We start from the raw sequence: 14,842 nt of genomic DNA on the forward strand, positions 1-14,842 counted from the left end.
AGCAAGGGCTCATTCTCTCTCTCACAAGGCATTTCTCAAGCAGCTCCTCAACTTGCCTTTGAAGCTCTTTTGTCTCTTCTGGATTACTCCTATAAGCATGCCTATTTGGGATTTGTGATCCAGGCACAAAATCAATTTGATGCTCAATGCCACGTAAAGGTGGCAATCCATTAGGAATATCTTCAGGAAAGACATCTTCAAAATCCTGCAAAAGAAAAGAAATACTACTTGGCAAAGAAGAAGTTAGTAACTCAGAATTAATCAAAGCTTCTTTATAAGTAAGTAGTATTATGGGCAACCCCTCTTTTTTTTGCATTTAAACACTCTTTGGCTTTTATATAAAAACTCTTTTTTTTTGTTTCCTTAGCCTCTTTCCTCTCACCAAGACTTTCTATTTTTTCTTTCAAACTCCCTTTTTATCTCTTCTCTCAAATTGCTACCCTCTCCCTCTTTCTCTCGTCCATCTCTTTTTTTTTCTACCTCTTTCTCTCGTCCATCTCTTTTTTTTTTCTAACTCTTGGCCTCCTTTCTTTTCTTTTTCCTCAAACTCACTTTTTATCCCTCCCCTTGGTTTTCCTGTTATTTTCCTTAATCTCTTTTGATCTTCAAATACTTGAGAAGGAGATAAAGGTGCAAGAGTAAATTTCTTGCCATTAAGCTCAAGAGAATATCTATTCTTCCTTCCATCATGAAAAACATTCCTATCATACTGCCAAGGACGACCCAGTAAGATATAACAAGCTTGCATAAGGACTATGTCACAAAGAATATCATCCTCATATCTACCAACATTGAATAAAATCATGCATTGTTTGTTTACCTTTAGTTCACTACTATCATTTAACCATTGGAGTCTATAGGGAGTAGGGTGTTTCATGCATGCAAGTCCCAATTTTTTCACAAAGTATGAACTCACCACATTAGCATAACTATCACTATCAATGATCATAGAACAAGTTTTTTCCTTTATCCCACACCTAGTATGGAATATATTCTCCCTTTATTTTTTACTATTGCTTCCCAAATTGATAGTCATAATCATCCTAACTGCCCCAATCATGCCATCATTAGGTAGTTCTATATCATCATCATCATTACTCACATCTCCCTCTTCTTCTCCCTCACTTTTTTCACTCTCATATCCTCCATCTTCTCTAAGAATGATGTTTCTTCTACTTGGACATTTATGCATCATATGTCCCCTTCCTTTACATTTATGACATTGAATAGAACTAGAAGGTGTAAAAGGTTTAGGGTTAAAGGTTTTACCTCCCTCTTTGTTCTCAAATTTACCTTTATCCTTGTCTTCTTGAGGTCTAGAAGAATTCTTCATCTCTTGATTCGACCATGGCTTTTTGGAGATGGTGTTTGACCGACCTTTCCACGAGCTAGTTTGCTTCTTTTATTTTGATTTTCTACCTTTACAGATAAATCAACTAACTCGTCTATTGTTACATATTGTTGTAATTCTACATCAGTTATTTCCTTATTTAAACCATTTAAAAACCTAACCATTGTAGCCTATTCTTCCTCCATACAATTAGCTTGGATCATATCCATATATATAGACTTAAAGTACTCATCCACAGACATGGACCCTTGCTTCAATGTTTGAAGATGTTGTTGTAGCTCTCTTTGAAAGTGTGATGGTATGAATCTCTTTCTCATCACCCTCTTTATCTCAGCCCAAGTAGCAATTGGTGCTTGTCCTTCTTGCAATCTGTCTGACAGTCAAAGATGGCTTCAACCTTTCTCTCCCAATCAAGGTACAAGTCTGGATCCCTTATTCCCTTGAAAGATGGAATCTTCATATTTATACTGCTTATATTATCATCTTCTACTCTACCTCTTTGTCCCCTCCTATCTTTTCCCACCCTATCAAAATCAATATCATTAAAATCATCTATAGGGTTTTCTTGATTTATAATGGGAGCAAGGGGTACATTTCTCCTAGCTTGGGGCCTGACATTATTTTCCCTTCTAAGTTCAGCTATTGTATCATTTTGCTCAGCAATGGTGTCCCTCATCTCTTGGAGTTGCAAATTTCACCTTTCGAATTGTTGATGCATAGTTTGCAAGGTAAAATTATTTCTTGCTTTGATTTCGGCTTCTTGAAGAACCCTTCGTTCATCATCACTACATGTATGTGACATTTTAAATAATTAAACCGTATCAGACAAACTGAATTTTTCCTCAATTGTTCTCACACACACTTTGCCTTTTTTTTTCTCTCTCAAAATAACCTTTGAACAAAATACTTTGTAGATTTATAGTTAAACCCAACTCGTATAAAGTTCTTAGTAGTAAAATATAGATTTTTGGGGAACAAATAAAAGAAGAACCAAATCCTAGAACTATTAGGCTCGGTCGAAACAAGACACGAACAAAAAGGAAATGAATATATATTTAAATTAGAAAGAGTAAGAAAAATTAAATTTTTGTCTTATCTTTAAAATCCGGGATCCCCTCTTCTTGTTTCCTTTGATAGTTTTTGGAAACAAATTAGATACAAAAGAAAGTTCCTGGAGAGCAAGCAATTTTTTTTAAAATTGATTTTCGTTTTTTTTTTACTTGTTTTTTTTCTCTCTTAGTATATAAGAAATCTCCAGAATTATCAAGAACGAAACCTTGATAGAACCGCTCTGATACCACTTGATAATGACTAGGTCGGGAATCCAAACTAGAGTAAGAATTCGAAAAGTAAATGCGGAAGCAATATTTCGAAAAGTAAATGCGGAAGCAATAATAATAAGGAATTAAACAACTAGAATTAAAGGGCAAAAAATAAAGGATATGGGAAAATTCAAGGAAAGAATTCCAAGAACGCAAGTTCTATAGCCTTGACAAGATCAAAGCAACAACGTCTTGATTTATTGAAGAAATCAAATGCCTTTACTTAAAAGAAAATCAAAATAATAGATTCGGATCTTGACCGCTTTACGAGTAACTTGAGACAATAATTAATAACTAGTATTAATCGCCTTCTAAGAATACCACAAAGGAATCAAAGATATCACAATAGAGAAGTAATCTTACTACCTTGAACTATGAACTAGTAAAGGTTGAAAGATAAATCTCAAAGCACAAGTAACAAAGGTTCAAAAGAACTCTCAAAGTATGATATACTTAATCAATAATGAAGTGTCTCAATGAATGAGAAAAACTCCTTATTTATAGGAGTACTAAGGCATAAAAAGTCATTACAATTAGGCAGGGTAGTTTCTAAGGCATCAAAAAGTCATTACAATTAGGTAGGGTAGTTGCTAAGGAGTAAGGAAAGTCAATAAAATTAGGTGGGGGCAGCCAAATCCCTTTGGGTCAGATTTTGGACCTTAAAACTACTAGTTTGGGCCATTGGTTTGGACTCCAATTGGGCTCCTTTTGAAACACCCCCTTTTGGACCTCTTTTAAGCTCATTTTGAGCCCATTTAGTGGACTTCAAGGACTGATTTGGTAGCTCGATCTTCCTCCTCTTGGACTTCAATTTGGATCACCAAATAATTGTAAAACTTGGATAATTCATCTACTTTGGGCTTGAGCTCTTCCTCTACAATTAAAAGCTTCTTTATTTGCCATTGAAATCCAGCAACCTTAGTCTGCAACTCTTTAGCTTGAGATCTTGTAAATGGCCTTAAAGCTTCCAAAACTTTATCCTTGTCCTTGATGCTATCACTATTAACTTTCTATAGCTACCATATCCATAATTACTTTTTATAGCTACTATTAAGTTATTATGGCAGTATATTCGTTATATTCGCACTGTTGTATTCATGAATACAACAACAAAAAGTACCTAAAAATCAGGGTAGTCCAGCTGTACGCGCATGTATTCACATGAATTCGCGCCATGTATTCATGAATACAATAGCAAAAAGCGCCTAAAATCAGGGCAGTCCAGCTATACGCGCATGTATTCATAGTATTCGCACTGCTGTATTCATGAATACAGCAGTAAAAAGCGCCTAAAATCAGGGCAATCCAGTAATACGTGTATGTATTCACATGTATTCGCGCAACCATGTATTCATGAATACAACAGCAAAAAGCGCCTAAAATCAAGGCAGTTCAGCTGTACGCGTATGTATTCACATGTATTTGCGCTATTGTATTCATGAATACAACAGTAAAAAGCGCCTAAAATCAGGACAGTCCAGTTGTATGCGCATGTATTCACATGTATTCGCGTCATGTATTCATGAATACAGTAACGACAATCATCTTAAAAATAAGTATATCCAGTTGTCTAAGAGAGAGGAAAAACATAAATAGTGTATTTCATGCCTCAATGGTAGTATATACCATAAATACTTATTTTGATATAAAATACAAAAAGATAACTATATAAAATAATATTTTAAAATAATTTTGATTTATAATAAATAGGGATATACCTTTGATATATAAGGTAAAATTTGTATATAAATATGCGCGCAAAATTTAAAAAGGCTCCCCACCTACCCACTCGCCAAAAAAATAAGTAAAAACATGAATGAGAAAAGAGGCAAAGAAAACATATTAAATGTTGATTCTGCAGCAAGAAGTTTGACCAGAGTTGTATTATAAGCTGGTCAAAACTGAGACACAGAAAGCTCTGTAGTCACGAATCACTATGCACATGCATTATGAAGCTGGAAACTTTATTTTCTCTAATACCTACTTATGTCTGCTAGTGTTAATTAAATAACTTTTGTAAATCAGAATACTATTGAAATCGACCTCATTAAATTTCTTCTAATGGACTCCTGCTATTTTCATTGAATCAACCTTTTCAATTTTAAGTCCAAAATTTTGAATGAAATTGACCAATATTAGTGAAATTATAGTGTTATAGTTTTCTTAACTTTAAAGTTTGTGGAAATATCATACTAGGGATGACATCTAATGCATTTAGCACAATTAACTGATCACCAATACAAGAGGTTACCAAAAGTTCAAATTTGCCCTATATTATTTGAAATTGCTCAATGTTATCGGTCGTTACATGGGATGAAAATACTTACATCCACTAACTTTGCTTTAAAAATTAAACTTCTCCCTCTACTTTAAACAAATGTAATTCTCCTCCTCATTTCTCAATTGACTTTTTAAAATGCCTATTTTGACCTTTATATTATCAATATTTATTTTTTTTCTATTTTTTATTTTTTACCTTTTTAGTATCATGATATTTTTCTCTTTTCTAGTATCTATAAAAAACTTAGTTATATAATAAATAAATTTTATTTTCAGAATAAAAAATAAAAATCAAGCGTATAATTTAATGATGATAAATAAAGAAAAGGATGAACAAAATAATAGTAAAAAAGAAAATAATTTACTCTTATCAATAATTATATTAATAGCAATCAAATTTCCAAAATTTATTAATACAATCGAGAATAAAAAATGGTGAAAACCTTATAAACATACACGCAATGCAAGTTAGTACAAAAATTAATAATTATTAAAGTAAAGACAGATACTTCTTCAAACTCGATGCACATATAGATAAAATTATAAAAATAGTATATAAAATTAAAAAAAGAGTATTACATAGAGGAGTAAATAAAATGACAAGGCCAAAATAGATATTATATAGGATAAAAGAGGGAAGAACAATAATTATTCAAAGTTGGGGGTGTAAATAATTTTCACCCGCCGTTACACCGTTGTCGTTCATACCGTTACTATGAACAAAGCGTCTCGTATTTGTTCGACGAGTACTGAAGCACCTAACGGAAATGCTTTGACTCCATATATCCACTTTTTAAGATAAAAAGCGATCCATACTTACCCCTCAACTTTTGAGTAACATTTAAAATTACTCTTAGATTGGAGGTTCATTAGGGGACAAGGAAAATGAGATTTTTTTCGAACGCCCGGTTAATTCAATCGAAGGTTAATTCAATCGAATCTAGTATTTTTAATATAAAACATAAATATTTATATAAAAATTATTAAAATTTTCAATAAATTTTAACTTTTGACCCACATTTCGTGAAAAGATTTCGTGCTAAAAATTTTGTAGGCCAAACATATCGAGTTTAAATTCCTAAACCACCTACATAATTACCATAACCTAACAAAGACATGAAGTCCAACTCATGTTAATTTCTGTTTTGGGCACGAAACATCATAAATAGGTATCTCTACATACCAACGACGTTAGATTTCATTAAAGAGTGCGTGTATGGAAGCAACAAAGGCAAATTGTAGTAAAGGTAGGGCGTTGACGCCAGCCGCCTACAATGTTGTCTCAATGAAACAAAGTACACTTTCTTAATTCGTGGTTTTTATATCCCCACTCATGTGCTTTGTCTTATCAAATACATCCGTGCTTACAGAATTCATTCTCTATCTCTTTTTAAAATGGTCTCATTTTTTTCTCTTTTGTTCTTGTACTGCTAATTTTCTTTATGTCAGGAACTCATCAGGGGTTCATATTAAGGTAATAAAATAAAAAATAATAATATAATAGTGTACGGATAAAATCGGAGATAAAAATTACCTCCGATTTAACGGTAAAGAAACGAGAGGAGAAAGCACGATCTGACACAACCATGAGTAAAGCCGAGGGGTCCCGCGTCTCAGAGTCCGGAGAGGACGAATGGTGTACCCGGGACCGGATACGGCCGAGCATTAGGTCCGAGCAGAGTGAAGGTTCGAGACTAAGGGAAAAAGGGTTAAGCACGATAAGCGGGGAGTTGTAATATCCGCCCTCAATCGGATGTTACGGTGCAAATCTCGTCCGGTATCAACTGCAGATCAACATTTACTAGGAGGAGAAGATTTTTTACCTTATTCAGATTTGTACTAGGATTGAAATACCCCTACTATATAAAGGAGAGAATTTTTTTTATTTTAAAAATATTATTGGCACGCATATCAAAGCAATAAAAGTTCATTTTTGTTCTCTAGCTACTGTTCAGAGTGTTCTTCAGCTGCTTAATTATTTGGTTGCAACCGAGCCTGTCTCGAGGACTCGACCGAGGTCAATTTTCAGTGTTCATCTAAAAGCAAGGCTTAATTTTTCATCACGTCTAGTTTGATTATTTCGCTTCACTTTACTTTAATTATTTTCTGTTCATAGATCATTCATGTTAAATTAAATCACGTATCTTTTAACCGCGTACAAATTTAATTGTTACTCATTTTAAGGGAAAACAGTTTGGCGCTCACCGTGGGGCTAAGGATAATAGTGGTGATTTAATACGAATCTCCATAACACACCCTATTTTATACTTGTTCTTTGAAGTTTGATTTCAGGTTAATATAAGAATGTCAAATTCTCAGTCTGCTCACTTGAACATTGACGCCGAGTCAGGCCACCACGGTGAAAACTAATGTGGTACCCAGCAATGACGTACCCCATGTTAATCCCAATGGTGTCCCAATCGTTGACCCAGCCGATGCTAACTCACAGGTTTCCATCAATATCAACCTACCAAATGACCCCGAAAATAGCATTCGCGAGGAACCCCGGCCATCGGCTCGAGAAGCACCCGAAGGGGAAGGCGATGGAGTTAGCTTGCAATTGATTTTCGAAATATTGCAAGCTCAGCAAGCGACAATAGCGCAGTTGTAGACCCAAAGTCACGCCCCTAACAGGATCGAGCCCGAGCGGGTCAGAGAAAACACTCGAAGGGATGAACAAATTGCCGTGAAACCGGATGAATTCGGGCCTGGGTAAACTTTCGAGGTGATGAAAATGCTCGAAGCACTAACAAAGCGGATGTAGTCTGGTGCAAAAAAAGATAGAGGCAAATGACTAGAAGGTGGAAAATTACAATCGAGGGTCAATCAGATCCCGGAAGCGCCCCTAATATTGAAAGGGCCAAATTCCAAAAAAATTTATTTATAAGCCTTTCCCTCCAAGTGCGGCACCAAAGCCAATCCCGAAGAGATTCTGAATGACCGACATTATCAAATATAATGGGACCACAGATTCAAACGAGCATGTAACCTCCTATACGTGCACAATCAAAGGCAATGACCTAGAAGATGACGAGATCGAATCGGTGTTATTGAAAAAATTTGAGAAAACTTTGTCCAAAAGAGCGATGATATGGTACTATAATTTGCCTCCTATTGATTCATCTGCTATGCTTGCAGATGCTTTCGTGAAAACCCATGCCAGCGCCATCAAGGTCGAATCGACGAAATCGGACCTTTTCGAAGTCAAGCAAAGAGACAACGAGATGCTTAGGGAGTTCATGTCGAGGTTCCAGATGGAGCGAATGGACCTGCCCCTCGTCACGGATGATTGGGCCGTTCAGGCGTTCACTCAAGGGCTCAACCCACGAAATTCCGTTGCTTCTCAACAATTGAAGAAAATAATTAATAATTTAGAGGGTAAAATAGATATAAGGCAATCAAAAGTTTGACAAATCTAATTGAGTGACCTTCTGAGTGCCATAAACATAGTTAATTGACTTTGCTATTACAAATGAAAAAAAATAATTTTAATAGATAATTTCGGATAGTTAAATAACTATTTGAGTAATGAAACCACACTTTCACCACCCACACAAAAAAAAATCTCAAAACAAAAGTATCCACGCAGATCACCGAACTCCACAAAAATTTGTGCACCTTTCTTACCACTCCACAAAGCAAGATTAGATAGTGTCCTGAAGTTATTTTTTAGACTAGAGAGAGTGAGTCATTTTATTTTATCGACTGAAAGTGGTGGTTTCTAGTTGTTGAAATTTGAAAATGGTGGAGGTGTCACCTACTGAAAACATATGCCGTGATTGGCATCTCATTATTTATGAGCCACTACTCACCAGATGATCCATTATCGTTTAACCAATTTAAAGTGCATATAATAAATGGAGCCATAAAATAGATCTTGATATACTAACATCTCAATATAACTGAAGTCTAAAAACGTAATAAATTATCTGTAATATCCCAAAATTCATTATACAACTGTCAAGGAGCATTTAAAAACAATTCCAGTACAAAAGTCTGTGGGACATAGTCAAACTACTATAAAATATAAGGATAGTGCGTGCTTTATCAACCTACTGTGGAACATTGTGAAGATGGTGGGAAACAAGAGTGGCTCGATAAATAAGAGGCTTTATACCTTTTGTATTAGAATTCATATATGCATCTACACACATGCAAAAGAGTTAGTTTATAATATAATATTTTAAAATAAATTGAAAAAAGTTATATATCCATTAATATGAAGATTTAAGTAGTTAATTCAAAGTTCTCAAATTTTCTTACTGTTAGTAGACAGTCTTTCTTTATTTTTACAATTATTTTTAATTTTTCTACAAACTTTAATATTGTCTAACCTAAAATAAAATCATAAAATCTAATTTTAAAATTTTTTGGGGCCTCACAATCTCGAGGGCCTTAATCAAAGATTTACTAACCTCCCTCTTGAGCCACTTGTCCATATCTCAATCAAATTTTATAGTCTCAATATAAATAAGACAACAATGAACAAAAACATTAAATGCAGTGAATGTGTTATTTAGTTATCAAATGTGAATGAAGTTGGTTGAACAACATGTACGTAGGACAGTGATCTCAACTAAATCAGTGGCCTAAAATCAAAATATATCAAAAGACCTTTAAACTTCTTTCATAAAATCCATATAATAATGAGAGAGAAAAAACCTACATGGCTTTGATTTAATGGTGAAAGTGCAATGCATGATGTATGTGTTAGGCGCACGTCATAGTATTGAACTCTCCCCTATACAAAAATATGGTATTAAGTAAAAATAATAAAGAGGTGATCCCATTATTCATCGAGTTTTGAACCTTGCGATACTTGCCTGAAGTAAAAGAAGAATTTATGTTAAATTTTATTAATTTTGGCCAAGATCATATTTTATAACTCAAATCCAAACATATGGACTTATTTTCAAGAAGCGCAAGAAGTCCAAGAAGCTCAAGATTGATTTCAAGAAGCCAAGATTCTTTCCTTCTTAAAATATGATTTATTTTATTCCTTTTAGAATAAGATTTTCCTTTTAGTAGGATTCTAGTTTCTTTTCCTTGTAGAAATAGGGATTTTACTTTTCTTGTCTTTAATTATTTTATTTTCTTATTAGAATAGGAATTGTAGTCATGAAAGAAGAGACTCTAGGCCTATGTAAATGGTTCTCTTGCCTTGTAGAAAAAAATTCAAGTTTTTGGAGGTTTGCTCTATTTTGCAATAGAGTATTTTTCTCTATTTTGTCTTCTTTGTCCTTGTTTTTGGTTCCAAGCAAGGTGGTGATAGTCTTTATCTTCTTTTTAATTACGTGTGGTGTTTCTTTATCACGTTAGTTGATTCCAAGTGGTGACTTTAGGAATTTTTCATTCAAGAACACGTTTCTTGATCTAAATTCGTTAGTTTGATATCCTAGAATCAGAACTTTCCTTGAACCGGTACAACACCAATATTTACTTGTTTTAAACGAGTAAATAGTCTTTCTTATAGTTCTGATTGTCATCTTTCACCTCGTTTTTGAATCATCATATTTCGAGTCCTAATTAAAACGTGAGATACATTGTTTCTTAAAACAAGCCCTTAAACTACGTTTTCGTTTCAAGATCTTAATCCTGGTCAGTTGATTTTTTGTTAACTCGAAGAATCACATCATTGCCTAAGGGATTTCTTAGTTAAAAAAGATGAGACACAAAAAAATTTACTTTATGATGTATGGATCAATTAACTTTGATAATTGTTTTTTAGCTAATTTAGCGAATCTAAGTTGAAAGTAGAAAGTGAAATCGTGAGAAACATAACAAAGACTATACATAGGGGGAAGAAAAATAAAATGATGAGAACGTAAATACATATTTATTTAGGTTAATGCGAGAAAAAATTTATTGTAATTAATTCACTCAATATCCTAACTTTACCAAATTTAAAAGAATATTAAGATTTGAAATCTTTTAATAATCATTATTATATATTACTCCATCCGTTTCAGTTTATGTGAACCTATTTTTTTTTTTAGTCCGTTCTAAAAAGAATGATCCCTTTCTAAATTTGGAAACAATTTTGGTTAAACTTACAATTCTATCCTTAATGAGAAGCTTTTATAACCACACAAATACTTTGGGCCCCTTTTTGATTTGTTTAGGACCACAAATTCCAAAAATCTTCATTTTTTCTTAAATTTCGTGTACAATCAAACAAGTTCACATAAATTGGAACGGAGGGAAATAATAATAATAATAATAATAATAATAATAATATAGTAGTACAGGTGCCTTACCCTAGGCCTAGAGGCGCCCTTGGTGGGAAATGGTAGTGTACTTATGATATTATTATAGTTTACCGTGAGTGCAGTCATCTCAAAGTGTACGAGGAGGAAAAGTCCAAAACCATACATGATTTTTGACTTTAGATTCAAAGTCATACATATTCTTTCATATGGAGTACTAATAGTACATTTACTTTAACAAAGTGGTGCACTTTTAGTCAAAACACTGAAAAAAGCTCAAAAACATACATTATCTTTGGCTTTAGACTCAAAGTCATATATATTCTTCCACATAGAGTACTAATAGTCCATTTACTTTAACAAAGTGGTGCACTTTTAGTCATAACACTAAATACATTTTAATTTTTAACAGAAATCTAAGATCTGACAAAATATCTGTTCCATTTATTTTCTTGTTTACCGAACATAGAATTTATTTGCTATTTATCTATTTACTATATGTAAAATATACATTTACTAAGAAATGTTAAACACCGTTAATTTTTATTTGTAATGATTGTTATCTAGATAACTTCAAATGTTATCTAGATTTTTTTATTATATACACAAAATTTATTTTTATTTTATGTATATTTACTATATGTTTACTCCCTTAAAATAAAAAAATATAATAAATATATATTTATTTTATGTCAACGTATAGTAGATATTATGTATATAATAAAAAATCTAGATAAAATTTGAGGTTATCTAGATAAAAATAATTGCAAATAAAAATTAACGGTGTTTAACATTTCTTAGTAAAATGTATATTTTACATATATTTATTTTATGTCAACGTATAATAAATATTATGTATATAATAAAAAATCTAGATAACATTTGAGGTTATCTAGATAAAAATCATTGCAAATAAAAATTAACGGTGTTTAATATTTCTTAGTAAAATATATATTTTACGTATAGTAAATAGATAAATAGTAAATAAATTTTATGTATATTTACTATTTGCTATCTAGATAAATCTGTCATCTTTATTTCTTTCGGTAAACAAGAAAATAAATGAAACAGATATTTTGTCAGATCTTAGATTTCTGTTAAAAATTAAAATGTGTTTAGTGTTATGACTAAAAGTGCACTACTTTGTTAAAGTAAATAGACTATTAGTGTTTCATGTGGAAGAATATGTATGACTTTGAATCTAAAACCAAAAATAATATATATTTTTGGGTTTTTTCTCAGTGTAGCACGCTTCATACACCTACCTGATATAAAGTGTTCTTAATCCATGTTATAGAGTATTAGTAGCAAATATCTCAATTCACTTATTGCAAGGTGATATATACTCTTGGCTTGATTAGCAAGTTTTAGAATTGTTCCTGTTGAAAGTAGTAGTAGGTGACAAGATTTCGTAATATTGTTAATTAATTATTCATTTTGATATACAAAAAAAAAAAAAAAAAAAAAGTTTAACGTCGCTTGGCGGGGTGATCAAGTCTTGAAAACCCTAGATTTAACATAAGGCGGCAAACGGCAAAAGAAAAGTTTCTAAAGTGCCCATATTGCCCCCACCCCTAGAAATAACAAAAGAACATTTTAATGGCGGATCGACTGAGGGATAAACATTTTCGTAACCAAGGGTAACTTAGTCACTTCCACAATCCCTCGCGCCTAGGGTTTTCGTAAGCCCTCTTATAACCCCCACATTTTTATATCCTCTGATCGACCACTATTCCCTTTCAGTGTCGGTCTCTCTGTATCTTTCCCGCAGTCTCTCTTCCTATCTCTTCAAGTCGGTTTACTAAACCCCTTAATTTCCTGCTAAACCTTTCATTTTTTGAGCGGGTCTAATCAGTTGTTCTTCTAGTTGAAATCAAGAATCAAGTGTGATTTATCTGCCATTTCTTGTTCTGGGTTTTGCTTAATTTTTGGTATTAGTAGTTTTAGGTGTGATCATTGAAGCTGTGGTGATCAAGGTTGTTCTGTTGGATGTTATTTTCACTTGGTCTTTCTAGTTAATCAGTTGATCAAAGTGATGAATCTACGTGATAAAGTGAGTGATCAAGATCCACCCTTGAACCATTTTACTCTGTGTGTGTACAAATGTCTGATTTGGATTGATTGTTTTTTGGCATAGGGTTCGGGATCTGAGGATATGATGAGGCAAAGAGAAAGAGAAAACAGCGAAAGCCAACTCAAAACATGTGTTGATTGTGGTACCACTAAAACCCCTCTTTGGCGTGGTGGCCCTGCTGGCCCTAAGGTCAGTAAGATATATACTGTACTTTTAACATGTTTCAAAAGTTTTTTTGAAAAGATTGATTTTGTGAATGCAGTCATTGTGTAATGCGTGTGGGATCAGGAGCAGGAAGAAGAGAAGAGCACTTGTCGGATTGGACAAGAAATTGAAGAAATCATCTGAAAATAAAAACCAGTGCAGTAACACTAGTACGAGCAGCAGTGGAGATAGTACCAGCAGCAGCAGTAATGGTTCTTTATTGTTGCCTTTTGGTAGACAAGTAGTAGCATTGCAGAGACCAAGATCAAGATCAAGTTCAAGACCAAGATCAAGATCAAGATCAACTCACAAGCTTGGTGAAGTAGAACAAGCTGCTATCTTGTTGATGGCTCTCTCTTGCGCCTCTGTTTATGCTTAAATCAAACAGAAATGTTGTTCTAGGGCCTGTGATGGTTGTACCTTTTTTGCTTGGTGAGATGAGTGTATGAACAGAGAATGATAAAACAAGTTGGCTCTCCTTTGAATTGAAAGTGCTCTATCCTTTTAAATTTATTTTAGTTTAATGAAAACTTATTGTTATGCTTTATGTTACGCGGCGCCTTCCTGAAGTTCCTTGGAAGGGCGACGTAAGGCTAGGCAACCGATGTCAGTACGGTTGCTGTCCGCCAACTGAGGTCCCCTCCGTACGCTAGACTAGATTGTCAGTGCCGTACGGGAAAACCAATGTCATGAGCAATTGAAAGAGAGCAGAAAAGAGAATTGAGAATGAAAGAAAGCTTGATTGCATTGAATGAAAGCTATTACAGAAAACAAGACGGTGTCGGGGGGAGAGACACCAGTACAGAGAATTGTTTGCTTGCTTGAAAGTTTTGATTGCTTGGTCCCCCTTAATAATGCTTAAAAAAATAAACCAAAGTTACATGACTAGACCTATGAAAGCTGGAAAATCACACTTAAAGAAAATGCAGCAAAACTACTCTATATTTACAATGAAAAGGACTTAGTCTTCTACAAAGCAGCAGCAAGTCCGTTGGCAGCAACTTTGTCTTTAGCATCAGGGTCTGCGCGCGCGGCGCTGTTGGCTTTTGCCTGTGGCTGGGCGCTGGCGATGGCTATCGGTGGGGCGACAGAGGCACATGCGCGCTTGTCACTTGGAGCTGCCGAGACCACGGGGCCGACCGTGGCGACGGGCGTTGGGAGGCTGGCCAGGACGCCACGGGGCGCGTCCAAGGGATCATGGGGCATGGCTGGAAAGCCGCCCATGACATTCTCCCCCACCTGAGTTGGCGACGTCCTCGGCGCCTTCCTTGCAAGGTAATCATCAATCAGGCTCTTGTAGGCTTTGAGGTTTGTTCCCCTCTCCCAAGTATTCTCCTCTGCATCACATCCCTGCCATTTCACCAAGAACTCCTGGTGATCTTTTCTTGAGGCGTGAATCACTCGA

The 14,842-nt window shown here is 34.3% G+C and overlaps 1 protein-coding gene across 1 annotated transcript; it reads left to right on the plus strand.

Moving 5' to 3' along the window:
• The first annotated feature begins 12,901 nt into the window (after positions 1-12,901).
• Positions 12,902-13,928, plus strand: LOC107814712 (GATA transcription factor 15). Its single transcript, XM_016640163.2, has 3 exons — positions 12,902-13,212; positions 13,297-13,422; positions 13,496-13,928. Exons 1-3 carry the CDS (start codon positions 13,195-13,197, stop codon positions 13,814-13,816), a joined length of 465 nt encoding a protein of 154 aa, XP_016495649.1. The 5' UTR covers positions 12,902-13,194; the 3' UTR covers positions 13,817-13,928.
• Positions 13,929-14,842: the final 914 nt, after the last annotated feature.

The sequence above is a fragment of the Nicotiana tabacum genome, chromosome 14 (genome assembly GCF_000715075.1).
Source record: "Nicotiana tabacum cultivar K326 chromosome 14, ASM71507v2, whole genome shotgun sequence".
Lineage (NCBI taxonomy): Eukaryota > Viridiplantae > Streptophyta > Magnoliopsida > Solanales > Solanaceae > Nicotiana > Nicotiana tabacum.

Excerpts from the sequence above, each read along its gene's own strand:
- LOC107814712 (XM_016640163.2), top strand. Across the intron at positions 13,423-13,495 it reads GTGGCCCTGCTGGCCCTAAG|TCATTGTGTAATGCGTGTGG; the intron begins GTCAGTAAGATA and ends TTGTGAATGCAG.